General features: G+C 28.4%; 2 protein-coding genes across 3 annotated transcripts in view; both read right to left on the reverse strand.

The window, feature by feature from the left end:
* Positions 1 to 4,952, reverse strand: part of LOC101238227 (transducin beta-like protein 3) — a 78,122-nt gene extending 73,170 nt beyond the window's left edge. For both annotated transcript variants that reach the window (XM_065795727.1, XM_065795728.1), the window contains exon 1: positions 4,716 to 4,952. In XM_065795727.1, coding sequence (XP_065651799.1) covers positions 4,716 to 4,741 — 26 coding nt within the window. In that variant the 5' untranslated portion in view covers positions 4,742 to 4,952. The remainder of the gene's footprint in view (positions 1 to 4,715) is intronic.
* Positions 4,953 to 11,213: 6,261 nt separating this feature from the next.
* Positions 11,214 to 12,877, reverse strand: LOC105843322 (trace amine-associated receptor 8c). Its single transcript, XM_065794782.1, has one exon. It carries the CDS (start codon positions 12,790 to 12,792, stop codon positions 11,773 to 11,775), a length of 1,020 nt encoding a protein of 339 aa, XP_065650854.1. The 5' UTR covers positions 12,793 to 12,877; the 3' UTR covers positions 11,214 to 11,772.
* Positions 12,878 to 14,901: the final 2,024 nt, after the last annotated feature.

Here is a 14,901-nt window from a genome sequence, read left to right on the forward strand (position 1 = left end):
GCAGCTGCAAGATCATCAGCCACGAGATGACTATCGCAAGCTGCTCAAACTGATGCTCATCTTTTTAGGAAGAAAGCCTACAGATTGGAAGAATTTTCGAGCGCCTGGGTCAATGCATCAAGCTCGATGGATGGCGAAAGCCATTTACATTATTAAGGTTTGGCTGTTTCGATCACAGTTTAAGCTGACCTTGCGAGAGTCTCGTGGCCTCCTACGTGTGAACATATTTCTTGCAAAGGTTTATATCACGTTCTGGTTTTTGGCCCCTCTGGCTTACAAAGCCGCTAGGAATGATCTACAACTTATTCAACAACTCCAGGCTTACCCTGATCAAGATATTGGTGCCGCAACATCACGCAAGCTTGCGGGCCATCTTTGGTACCTGTCAGAAGATTTGATCCTTTTCAGCCTCTTCGATCCAGAAGTGGATTTCACTACGAAGCGCGAAATTGTTAAAAGATCATTAGAACAGGAAGGAGAAGAAGTACCTTTGAAACGTGTCGTGGTGGACTTGGCGACAGTACAACAAAAGACGCTTCCTGATTTTGTCTCAAAAAGAAGCAGAAACCTGTTTTCTATTCTGGGCATGCCAGATGGATTCCTGGCCGAAGATCCTGAATCATGGAACAGGAGAGATGACTTCAAGGTTGCAGAGGCTATCGTGAAATCCCAGGCAGTAACAAACAACCATGCAGAACGAGGAGTTGCCTTGATCCAAGATGCAACAAAGTCTGGCTGATTTAAGAGCGAAGAACAGCTGCAATATGCTCTGCAGGTTATCGAACAGAACCGGGCAAACTTTCCGAATGTGAAAAAATCCACCTTACTTCACAATTAACTAGTTCAACTAAGTGAAGATGTGTAACTTTGTGTATTCTATTGTTTCTGTGTTTGTCTCTGTAATTAAGAACTGTTTTTAGTAGTTAGAATTAATTTTCTGTATGAAACTGATGGCAAAATGTGCTGAATTCTGTCACAGACATCAAAAATTCGTATATGAGAAAACTTTGACGGCGTTGAGCCACCTCTAAATATTAATATTTTTTTATGAAACTTTACACATAATTTTTTTGTATGAAATGGAACCATTTAAAATGGTCAGACTTAACATTGCTCTTATTTAATTTTTTATCATCATATAAGGGCCACCCTAATATATATATATATATATATATATATATATATATATATATATATATATATATATATATATATATATATATATATATATATATATATATATATATATATATATATATATATATATATATATATATATATATATATATATATATAAGAATAGACAAGAAATTGAGATCTTATACATATAACATATATATATCATATATATACATAACATTATATATCTTATACATATACAATACCCTTTTGAGATCTTATACATATATATATATATATATATATATATATATATATATATATATATATATATATATATATATATATATATATATATATATATATATATATATATATATATATATATATATATATATTATATACATATAAATAATTTTCTAAAATTATATCATGATTATTTGCGAAACCTTGTTTTTCTAAACTCTGAATTTTTTTAACCGGTCAAAAACCAGCAAAAAAAGTTATAAGCATAACTAAGATAAAATCTTTCTAAAAAAGTATGCATGACTTGAGTTTATATGCTACCTTAATAAATACATTATTATGTGTAAAAAAATTGTAAATTAAGAATAGACAAGCAAATAAAAGTAACTAAAAATAAGAATACTTTTTTTTATAAGAAAATGTTTATGCAAAATAAATAATACTAATATAAAATAAGAAACTTTCATAAACTTTCTAGGTGTCTTGTATGAAAATTTGTCATGGGCGCTCCATATAAACACTTTAGAGAAAAAGCTCGCAAGAAATATTTCATCAATGTATAAACCAAAACCTTTCCATAATATCATATCATAAAAGTAACTATAAAATAAGAATATTTTATCAGAAAATAATTATGCGGAAGAAAAAACGTACAAAAACTCCAAAAACCGTCAATAATGCATATTGTTTTAAATGTGATGCAAAAGAATCTAAAAGGCTATGCTAGACTTTAAAACAAATCTCAACAACTTAACAGACTCAACAAATGCCTTTAATAACCATTCTCTAAACAGAATTTAACTTTACAAATATAAAGTAAGCCCTATAGACTCTATGTAAAAAACATCATGCTTATCAAAAAAAACTAGGGGAGTAATAAGTAAATAACAGAAGTAAAAAGTGCAAAATGCTATATAAATTTAAAAAAATGAAGATTTTTAAATATTGTGTTTTTTCAGTTTTGTAAAAACCTTTAATAAAGGTCATTATCGAAGATTGCTAGAAAAAACAAATAGTCATAAAGTTCAAGGTTAACTATTCCAATGAATAATAGTATAATAGTTAATTGGCTCCAAAGTTTTTTGTGCTGGAAAAACTAATGATTTTTTGACAAAAAGCCTTGTTACTTAAGTATGGAAAATTTGGCAAGAAAAGGCACCGAAATAAAATTTAAAAACGTCAAAAATCAAGCGCAAAAATCAAAGTAAACAATATGCAAAGAAAAAAAAAACATACATAATTTCTCAACAAAATTTCAAAGAGCCATTTCTTCAAGAAAACATAAATAAATACTTGATTTGAATAGGAGAAAGACTATACTCGCTTTTTTTACTGGGAACCTTACTGAAAAGTTCTTTTTTCAAATCAATCAATTAATCATTTATTTCACTTTATAAAGTAAATACAAAGTTAGGATCAGTCACAAACTTATTTAATAGACAAAAATGTGACGACCTACACATATTTATTAGTGATGTGCCATCGGCTAATGCCGATTATGGCTAATAATAGGTTTATTTAAGGGTTTAATAATTAATAATTAATAAGTAATAATAATTAGTTTATTTAATGTATTTATTTAAGGGTATTATAATAAAATTAAGGATTTAAATTACATATTTAACAAGTTCCTATTCATCAGAAGTGATTTGACCTACTAGCCTATGCTATTGGTAACCAGCAACCGATTAATCGGCTAAACCATTGGCCGATTAAATAGAACGATAACAATACAATAACAAGAACATCAGCATGTTCTTTAAAAAAAGAGACAATAAAAACTTGAATTTTACAGGTACAATGTCAAAACCACATTAAAGACAATTATTGAGATAAATAACACAGCAGAAGCTTCACTTATTATTTCTATCTTGGATAAATTCCTTGACTTTGTTGATAAAGAGAGCTCTACTTCCTTTTTATAGATACAATGTCTTGATTTCAGAGAGAAGATAATTCCATGATTTAATGGATTTATATTTAATGGAATTAATCCCATACTTAAGTGTTAGCTTTAAAGTTATTACAAGATAGTTACATGATGCTGATCTAAGATTAAGGCAGTGACTTTCATTAACAAATTTATAATAACTATTGAAGCTTATTGGTAAGTTATTATGCAAACTGTTCCATACAAATGTGCAATTCAGTAGGAATATTAGATCTTTTAGATTCATAATTTTTGAGAGATTGTAGAGGATTTTAGAGCCAAATCTATCAGATCGGAAATGAACTATTTTAAGTGATTTATTTTGAAGGCTTTCTATGATCTTTGTAGACTTTGACTGATTTTGCCCCTATATCTGACAACCATAAAGCATATGCAAGTTAAATATAGCATACCATATATTTATGAGAGTCTTGTAGGTAACAAAATGCCTTATCTTTGTTAACATTCCATTTGCACGGATGATTTTAAGGGCAGTCTACTTCAGTTGGTGTGTGAAGGAAAGATTTTCATCTAACATTATTCCTAAATACTTAATTTGACTAACAAGATTTAACTTTTGGCCACTGATTCTGAAATTTAATTTTTTATGAATTTGTACAGAGTGTGGTTTAAATAGAATTATTTCAGCTTTTTTAGCATTTTCGGATATTTTATTTAATCAAAGTTTTTAAACACTAAGAACTTAGAAATTGTGCATAAATGTTAAAAAGGTTCCCCATTCCATTAGATTCCTTATCCTTTTTTTAATTTATATGGAAACTTTTAAACAAATTTGACGTGATTTGGTACTTAGGAAATCTTATTATTTTAATCTTATTATAGTATTTTATATATATGATTGAAAAGAAGTTATGGTAAACTATTTGATGCAACCTCTAGCTTTATTATAAAAAAAAAAATAAGAGAGTAAATTTCATGAAAATAATTTTTTTTTTCAAACATCAAATATTATTCATTGCAATCTTAACATACTTACTTGTTAATATTTACTGATAGTGTCAAAATATTTTTTCAAGTCAATAATGCAGTGTAATTTATCAATGCAGCTCTTTCTGAACTTCCCTACCAACTAAAAAACATTCAGTTCAAACTGAATCTTATTTTGGTATATATAAGTGTATCACACAGTATATACCAAGAGATGATGTAGCATTTTAGATTGTAACATAAGCTTTGCTTTTTCAAATGTATATACCTTGTGAATCGTTACATTAAATTAGTAAAATAGTAGATATTCTTTTATAATTTAATGTTAACTTTGATAAAAAATCATCATGAAAAAAATGCCTTATTTATAAATAGAACGTTAGATCTATACATATTTTTAAGGTTAAATGTAACTTTAAAAAGTTAAACTGTAAATTTGCATTTGGAACTATTTTTAAAAAATAAACCTTACTTTTTTCTTAAGGGATCTGTAACCATTATAGAAACAGGATTACTTGAAAACTTTTAATATTTCTTCAACTTTATTGAATAAATAAGTAAACTAATAAAGATAAGGTTTTAATAAACTCAGTGCAATGCAGATAATGTTTTTTTAAACAAACATAAATAAATAAACTTGTAAAACAAATTGCATGTGGTACTAGTGTCTTCTTGACTCAATAATAATATTGTCTCAACCACCACAAACAGTTTTTTTTTTTTTTTTTTTTTTTTTTTATGCGCTTTATGAAAATAGGGGGAGGAAAGCTATCCTCTTTAAAAAAAGATTTAAAAGTTTTAAAAATCTTAATTTTAGAAATCATTAGCGAATTTACAATTCTTTAGGCGCAAGCGATTGAACGCAATTCAATTTCTGAAAAAATTTAGTATAAAATTGGCACTTAAAGATAGGGTAAGATTTTTTATTACAAAATTACTTTGGATCAATATCTGAACCCGATGCATCTATGTATTACTCACATAGGGACACATTAAGAATGACGTAAAATAAACAAATGGTTCAGGTGTAACAAACTCTCTTTGAATGTCAAAAAGACCAATCTCATCCTATTTCATAAACCAAATAAAAATAAAAATATTACTCTTAAACTACCTGATCTAAAAATAAACAATACTAATATAAAAAGAGAAATTTTCATAAACTTTTTAGATGTGGTCTTGCATGAAAATTTGTCGTGAACGCTCCATATAAACACTTTAGAGAGAAAGCCCTCAAGAAATATTTCATTAATGTATAAAGCAAAACCTTTCCTAAATATCATGTCCTTAAAAAGTTTACATTTTTCATTAATACATAGTCACCTAAGTTACGGTAACATAGCCTGGGCAAGCACATGCTAATTTTAAAAAACTCTACGGTAAACAAAAACTAATTCTGTAGTCTTTGGAGTAAGTAAAAAAGTGTTTTGTGAACCTCTCTTATGCAAACTTGGAGCGTTGAATGTATGCAAAATTAACATAAATCTTGTTTTACAGTTTATGTACAAAATAAAATATGGTCTATATCCACCAATATTTCAACCCTATTTTAGCAAACTTTGTCATCCCAAAATTTACTTTAAAGTTAAATTTATACTCAGTCCAACACCATGGACTTTATATGTGGGAATTTTCCCCCCAGATTGTTCCTATCAAAAGAAATACATTTTAACAGTTCAAATCTGAATCAAAGCGTTTTTTATTATCTACTGACTTAAATTTTCTTTTTCTTTTTTAGTAAGAAAATATAAATTAGCACAATAAATTTTTTTTATTTGCTTTTACTTTTATTTGTTATAAATTTATTTTTCATAAAAAATATATATATTAACCGTTTTATCAATTATGAAACTCAGTTTTACACATTTTATATATATTTTATCACAAGCATTTATCACGATTTTATTTATTTTATTGTAAAAAACAACCTGTAATGAAGCCATAACACAGTGGGTCAGAATTCATATTAACCGGACAAAGTTAATATATTTTCATAAAATACTGGTTATTGGTCGATTACTGCTGTATAACCTAATTTGGTGATTATAAGTCAATTGGTAACATTTATTTTCATATATAGTTGCTCTGGGAAGCCATGTTGCACAACAACTACACATTTGCCTTAGTTTCATAAGGGAAATTTCAATGTTTTGAAATAAAAAAATAAAATTTAACTAAACATTAATATAAAAGATCCAAATTTATGACATATGAGCAATGAAGAATAATATTGGTAGCAAGAAACATATACGGAACAGGAAAAGCAGAAAAATGAAAACATAAACACAATTCAAGCAACATCAGTAAAACATAAAAATATAATATGTTTATAATAATCCTTGTTACATGCTTCTTGTCCCTCCTCACTGAGCGTGTCAGTTGGCAAAACCATCCGATCCACAACTTGCCACTCATGAAGACTTTTGTTGCAGGCTCTGTGGAATGTGGTGCCATGGATATAACTTGAATGTGGTTCACATATCGTTCAGCTGTTTGGATGCAGAAGTCTTTAAACCGCGATGAATAAATAACATATCCTGATTATAATGTACACAAATTAACATGCAACATGTTAATGATTCTGACATCTATTTGGAGAATTTCAGCAGTCTTCTCTGCATTTTGAAAGAACCGTCGAGCAGTATTGCCATTGTTTGAAGATCCTGAACCACATGACCTAGGAAGATCAATTAAAAGCCCAACTTCATTGCGAAATTTCTTTTGAACTGATGCTTTTCTATCTTGAACATTTTTTTTGACGGTTCTCGCGTAGCACTTCTTTATTGTTAATTTGTAGCCTATTTTAAGAAGACATTCCATAGTTCTGATCCAAGCATGGAGAGTTGAAAGTCCATAATTTAGTCCAGTTTAAGTAATTGGGAGATTTTTTGTAGTTTTAAGTTATTCATTTTTGTCGGATTGCAACCACAAACTGAGCAGCATGTGATAATCTTGTTACCGTGGATAGTATGTGGTAACTTTCCCATCCATCATTGTAACTTCATTTTTTTGAAGAACTGTAAATTTTTCATAACTTGTAGTAAATAATTTTTCAATCGAGTTGCGAAGGAATTGTTCTTTTTCTACTGATACATTTAATGTTTCTTTTTTATAGAAGAATCTTATTGGTCTGCAAAATAAAGGGGATGAGGGTTGGACCAAATAATCTTCTTTTTACCATTACTACATCCAGATAACTGCAAAGAAAAATGAGGAATAAGCTGGTTTTATCTGTAATATTTCTGTTTTCTTTTTCTGTTGTTATTTGAGTATAAAGGCTTAGGCCAATTGATCCATCAAAGCCAACTTTAGACCTTAGTGTTATTGTTTGAAGATCTTCTAAGTAGTTGACAACTTAAACCTGGCATTCTATCATATAGCTGTGTGATTGACCAATGCTTGCATGTTGACCTCTGCAGCATGGTCAGTTTCAGTTCATACGTTATATTCTGGAAGATAAAGTTCTTTTGCTTTCCGTACATTGTTATAAGCTGGATAAAAACTACAGCCTTTTCTTACATCATTGTTCCTTAGGCGCTGATAATCAGACTTTTTTATATTAAAGCAGCCGTGGCCCAGTGGTTAGAGCGCTTGCTTTAGAAGCAAGAGATCCCGGGTTCGAAGCGAGCTCTGGGTATATTTTGCATCATTGGTAAGGAAGGAGGCATGAACTTCCTTTTTAAATGCTGTTCCGCGGTGTTCTGTGATAAGACCTTTTGGTCTTCTTGAGGCACCTAAAAACAAAACAAAAATTATCTAAGATAAGTGCTAAGACTTTATTGGGAGTATTTTAAGCATGTTCATAAGTTTCAATTTTTGATAAATTTCTAACTATATTAGCATCTTTTCTTCTTTCTTGTTTCCAAAGTTTGCAACTGCCAGCAAACAACAGCTCATTTTACTCATTCATATTCTAACTGTATGCACACTATAAAATATTGATATTTAATATATTAATATTGATTTAAAACAAGTTTAACATGAAAAATCTGACTTTAGTTTTTTTACTTTTGTCCAGTCACTAGCCGACTGTGCATAATGAGGCTTGGCGATGAGACAAATTGATGTCTTCCTCCTGCTCCAGCCATTTGTTTTATTATTTATTTTATTTTATAAATTGTAACTTTCTTCGGAAAAATAAAAAAAATAAATAAATAAAAAGTAACTTTGAATTTATTTGATATTGTGCAGACATCCTAAGAACGTCATATTTGCTTGAAACGTATAGTTTTTATTATTTTCCTTATTTTTGTTTAAGATGTTCCAAGAAGACCTTAGTTATCGAAAAAGTTTGATTTAGAGAAAAAAAAATAAGTGAAAGTCTTCGTAATATATCATGCTGGTTAGTTATTCTATTCTGTTCTGTAATTCTGAAAAATAAATATTTATTCAAACTAAAAAAAAAGCTTAAAAGTTAGACTCTTAAAATTAAAAATTAAACAAGCATGACATATGTGGATTCTACAATTAAAAGTAACTCAGCTCTTTAGAAATATTTTTTGCGGGATGAGAAACGCTAGATAGCGATGTTTAAATTGCCAAACTGCACGAAGATTTTAAAATAAAACTCTGGTTAAGAGATAAGTTTTCATTGTCTTTGACAAATGATGTAAGTTGAATGTAAATGATGGTCTTAATAAATAGAAAGTAATTACCTTGAACTAAGTAAATTGATATTTACTTAGTCCAAAATAATTTTTATAGCTCTGTTACATTATTAAGTCACAATATAATCAGAGATTACTAAAACTTAAGTTCTCATTAAAGCAATGGTTGAAGTACTTTGTTGACGAGATTCTAACCTATTTACAGCCATAGCTATTAGTTTTAGTATAATTTTTTAATTAAAAAAAGGGCAATCACCGATGCAACCAGTTAGACATAAGGCATTATCGAAATTTCAAAAAAAATGACACCGATTAAAAATGGTGGTACAAGTTTGGACGATGAAACTTAAGACGCGTTGTGCTTCCTTAAGTGGCATTTCAAAGCACATAAAACATAAAAAAATTTCTTATTTTTAATACAATTTCTTAACATTATTCGGGATGTTAAATTAACATATTTTTCTCTCATGCGTGTAACAATGTGATGTAAACTCCCTTCATTTAATAAATATTTTTTGGTTAAAAATGTAGTTTTTATTCTGTTTAATACTATGTAGACTTTATACTGTTTTTCTATCCCTGGATCAATCCCAGGATCCCGAATTTGATGTTTTTCAATCCCAGAATTGAAAAAGACATCCAGGATTACAATCCCTAGTAAACACTGTAACAGATAAACACAACAAGTCTCATTTGGGTATGGTTAACTTGTTACTCGCCATCTTAAGACTCGGATATCTGAACATTACCAAAAGGAAAAAAAGGACTCATATTTATAAACATGTAAATGCCAAAGAAAACTTTTCCATGTAATTATATATAGGTGTTTTTCCGTTTTTGCCTCGGCATTTTATAAATTTGATTTAAAATTTAAAGAAAGTATGTTCATAGAATGGTTAAAACTTAGTTAAAAAATTGAGTGTTTTCATAAAACACTCAATTACATGAAACAATTTTCATAAGCATTGGCGTATTTATGAATATGAGTCTATTTTTCTCTTTTGTAGTGTTCAGATATCAGTTTCTTGAGATGGTGGGTAGTTTTTTTCGTATATAACGGGAGTTACACTCTGCACATTCAAATTTATGAATCACAAGCAATATGAACTCTAAAAAAATAGGATCTTTAGAAGAAAAAAATTTCATAAATTTAAGCCAGTTAAAAACTAATTTAACAGTTACCAAACAGCTTTGGGTTTTTTTGTGTGTATTAAATTCGTAAAACAAGTTTTGATAAAAATATAAAAATTTATAATTTTATTTTGGCGAAGTAATTGGTGCTTTTCTAAGATAAACTGCTTTAGCAATTTTTTAATCTAATTTTAGGCAATATTATAATTTTAAGTGTAAAACTTTGAATTGAATCCCACTATAATTTAAAAAACCCAGACTCGATTTGTTTGAACCGTGTCTTGGTCTTATTATTAAGGACCCGAAATCCGCCAGACCCAAACTCGCTAACCAAACAAGTCGGGTATGGGTCTTATAATATCTAAACCCGATACATCCCGTTACTCGACTAATATATTTTTAACTAATGCTGTTCAGAACTTTTAAATTGCGCAAATTTTCTGAACTTAGTTATTGTTAGATATAATAAAAATATTAAAATAAATGATAATTTTAATGTTTCGAACTCAAGAGGTAAAAAGTTCCTGCTCTGACAATATATGTGATATTATTGAGGAAAGAAGTGTGAAGTTCCTATATAGGTATTCTTCTGGGGTGTTTTAAGACAAGACTGTTGGATTTTCTTGGAGCTCCTAAATAACCAAGAAGAAAAAGTTTTCTCGGCTTTTTTTTATAAAAATCAAATAAAAGCATTTTATGATGAAGACACGCAGCGCAGCATTGTTTCTGATGCCCCGGATTAGATAGAAACACTTTTTTTTTGGATTTTTTTGTTTTGTTAATTTACCTCCCCAAGGCCAATAAGGCCACTACAGATGAGGAGGCTACTTGTGGTTATAAGCCTCTCTCAACTCTATAATTCCGAAACACGAACCTTGACGAACAAGGCCGCTGAGAAAAACTACTTGAATTACATCTTGACTGTTTTCGGCTATGATGACACACGCACTCAATATCCCACACCCACTAATGTCAAGCACTGTTTTTTTTTTTCTTGTTTTATCATGACTGGGGCGGGTCTGGATCCAGATCCGTGATATCGGGGATGAGTCCGTTGGTACCCAATCTAAACTCAGACCTGCATATACTAATGGGATTCTTATACAATACCATAAACGTACTGTTAAAAAAAAATTATTTTAAAAAAGCACCTTGATTATAATAAACAATCTTTTTTATTTTAAACAAGCAAAATATAACTAGTAAAATCATTTTTAAAAAAGCTTCAAAATATATAAGCAATAATAGAATAAAAAAACAATAATAAAAAGATCAAGTCCAAAAAAATTTAAAAAAGGTTTGAAAATCTGCATAAAAAAATTAAAGAATATTTTTAAAATATAAAGTTTTATGTAGCAGTATTTTCTTCTCGAAAGAATTTTTTCTTCATTGAAATATATTTAAAATTAACTTATAAAAAATAAAATATTTTCCATCGATTTTTTCATATCTACTTTGTAAAAATCAGTTGATTATAACTACTCCGCCTGTTTTCAACACCGTATGAAGCCATTATCTGCAACACAAAGTCTTCAAAATCAAAAACTAATTTATACAACTTGCGCATGTTGTATTAGTTGGAAAAACTTTATTGCAACACATAGTTTTATTGCAACAATTAAAATTAATTGCAACACATAGTTGTAAAACAAGGATAAGTATTTGGTTTTAATTGGTTCGCCAAAACACATTTTGTTCAGTTATTTAACTTGTTAACTCTTTTATTTTTTGCAACCTTTTAAATGAGATTATTTATTTAGTTGGTTAAATATTTAAAACACAATTAAAATCTCATGAACTGTTTTCTTGATGGTTACTAACCTTTGGTATTTTGTCTTTCTCTTTAAAGATAACTGCCATTGAATTTTTTTCTTTTATAGATAGAGTACTTTGCATTGCCCATTTTTTAAAAATGCGTTTTCTGATAGTGGGTATTGAAAAACAATATATTAATGGGTTTACCATTGATTTTGAGCTCGATATTGTAAAACTCCAATCTTTAAAAATGTTTAAAAGATTCTCATCGTGATCAGTATATATGATTGGTATAATAAAAACAATCATAAATGGAAGGTAACATAAAATCAATAAAAAGAGACTAAAAAATGCAATTAAATTTCCTCTCTTTTCTCGCTTTGATTTACATTCACTGCGTATTGAATTAATTGATAAAATACTATTAGATTGGTATTTTTGCGTAATGGTTATTGTCAGATATTTAATTTTTGCATAAGCAAAGAGGCTTCCTTTCAAACATATAATCATTAAGCAAATTTCAAAATAAATTAAAAACTGTAGCTTACTGATTGCAATAAAGCAACTGTTCATAACAATAACGAAGATAAATACACTAGCCGAAATACTAAAACATCGCTTCTTTTTTGGTATAACCGCTCGATGGTAGTAAAATGGATAAAATATTGCAACACATCTATCAATTGTTATAACAAACACCATTATAAATGATATCATTCCAAGAGAATGGTTAATAGTTACCATTACGCCAAACAAAAAACAAGTCACATTTTTGCGCAAAGTAAAATATAAATATACCATACGCATGGGAATGCTGCAAACTCCAACCAAAATATCAAAAGCTGCTGTTTGCAATATTATATAATTTGACGGAGTATGAAGACTCGGATACTTACAAATTGTGTACAAAACCACAACATTGAGAGAAACAATAATCATTGCAATAATGGCGTCTGTTGTCATGGAAGCAATTACGTTTACTTGATAACTTTTTCTCAAAGAATAGTTTAATGAAGCAAAACTACAGAAAATTTGAAAATAGCTGGTATTCTCCATTTTTTACTTGGCATAATAAAAAAATCTTTTATTTTGTGATATAACTATTGCATTTATATCATATAACGACTTTGTTATAAAAACGTCATTAAGATTTTCCGTTTGCAATTGTAATAAAACCTTCATTAATGTCATTTTCGCTTTTATCAATTTGTGAAATCCATTAATTGTATATTTAGAAACAAAACTGTAAAAGTAGGTTATTGATAACTATTAATTTTATTAATTAGTAAACTAATTTTCTTATTCTTATCTTATTAACTCTTTGATTATTATTATAATCTCTTATTAACATTTTTGTTTCAAATATTGTTTTAGAAATTAATTTTGATAGAGAAAAAAAAAGTGAGAGTTAAGTTATTTAAAAAAAAAACTTTTTAGGTGGTTCGGTCTTTTAATACAACTTTTGCATGTTACAGAGTTTCTACTATAATCTATTAGATTGTATAAATTAATAAGGCTTAGAAAATAAAGCACACGAAAACAATTTTTTTTTCCGGGGGCTAAAAATCCTTTGTAGTTTCCTGCCCTTGTGTTTACAGCCTGGTGCAAGGAAAAGCCGTTTAAAAATATAAATACTTAGAGGTTTTAATATTTTTTCATAATTAAATTTGAATAAGTAAAAATAAACAGAATGAATGAATATTTTTATAATATAGTTTTAATGCTTGCCAAGTGAATTAAAACTTTTATTGATTTAAATAAAAATAACATTTAAAAAATTTTATCACTTAAATGTAATTGATGATAAGGTGTGATGAGAAATAACATGATTTATTTAATGTCACACCTTAACGTGATTTTGAAAATGTCGCATTTTATTATTTGAGTTATTAATTATATAACTTTTTTTTCCATGTATTTTTACGACTATACAATTTTTAATATTTTAACAATGTATACTTTTATTACGAACACATTCAAAATTCTTCAAAAATAATTAAAATAATATTAATATATATTTGATGTACAAAGTAACATAATAAAGTAAAGTAGTATTAGAATCTATGTTTTAAGAAGACAAGATAAATCTAAAAAAAAAAAAAGACTTTGATTATGTAGTCAAAGGAAACTCGCAGAAAACTGTGTGAAGTCGTGTCATCGAGAACTCTTTATTTTATTAATTTCATGAGAAATTTATTTATTTTTATCAGTATTATATAAATTTACAATAAAAAAGTAAATTTAATTAGAAAATGGAAAGGGTGTAATACTTAATTAAAGGTGTCTTTCTTATTTCCCCATTTTTACAGCCGATATACTGTCCTAAAAAAATGAAACAAAATTTTACAATTGACATTCAGTGCAACCGGTATTGTGACATTTCAAAGCCATATTAATAGTACAAAGGTTTTTTTTGTTTGCTTCTTAAATTTTTGTGTGCTTAAGAGCAAATCCGTATCTTTCAATCGATTAGCCTCAACTGCAATTTTGTTAGAGGCTTGATTCGCCAACACGCAACTTTTAAAGTTGGAATGAGCTATTCATCTGTTAACTCTTAAAGATTTATTAATGTTAACCCAGCTAAAATAGGACCGGTCTTGTGTGTACCTTGTTGGGACCAATAAACTGTCGAGCTTTCTTTTTCTAGACATTTGAGCTGCTTTAATAACTTTTTTTGATTTACTGTTTCCTAAACTTCAACACCATACATAAAATGGCTTCTAATTAAAACATTGTATAAAATAACTTGATATTTACATGGCAATAATATTAAACTTTCTAAGTTGGTAGATGGCTTTACTTATCTTTTTTGATGTTTTATATGGTGATGCCTTTTCATTTTGTCGTACCAAAGATTACCAGAATGAAGTGCGTTAAAAGATTAAAATAAAAGTGTTAAAATATAATTAGACATACATTTTACAACAATCAGACTGTCATTGTTTGAATGACGTCATTAAAGTTCAGAAAATATAACTATAACAGTTATTTATAATTAGATGGTTTTAAGGGCGACCCATGAGTCCTTAGAAATTGGAGAAGGATAATACAAACACCATAACAGGTTCAGGAAAAGATGGAGGTTTTCTATCAAATCTGGAATAATTAACCAGGAGGCAATTATTCTGGTCTATTTGTATGCTACATTGTAATAAAGCACCACTG

Source organism: Hydra vulgaris, chromosome 04 (genome assembly GCF_038396675.1).
Source record: "Hydra vulgaris chromosome 04, alternate assembly HydraT2T_AEP".
Classification (NCBI taxonomy): Eukaryota; Metazoa; Cnidaria; class Hydrozoa; order Anthoathecata; family Hydridae; genus Hydra; species Hydra vulgaris.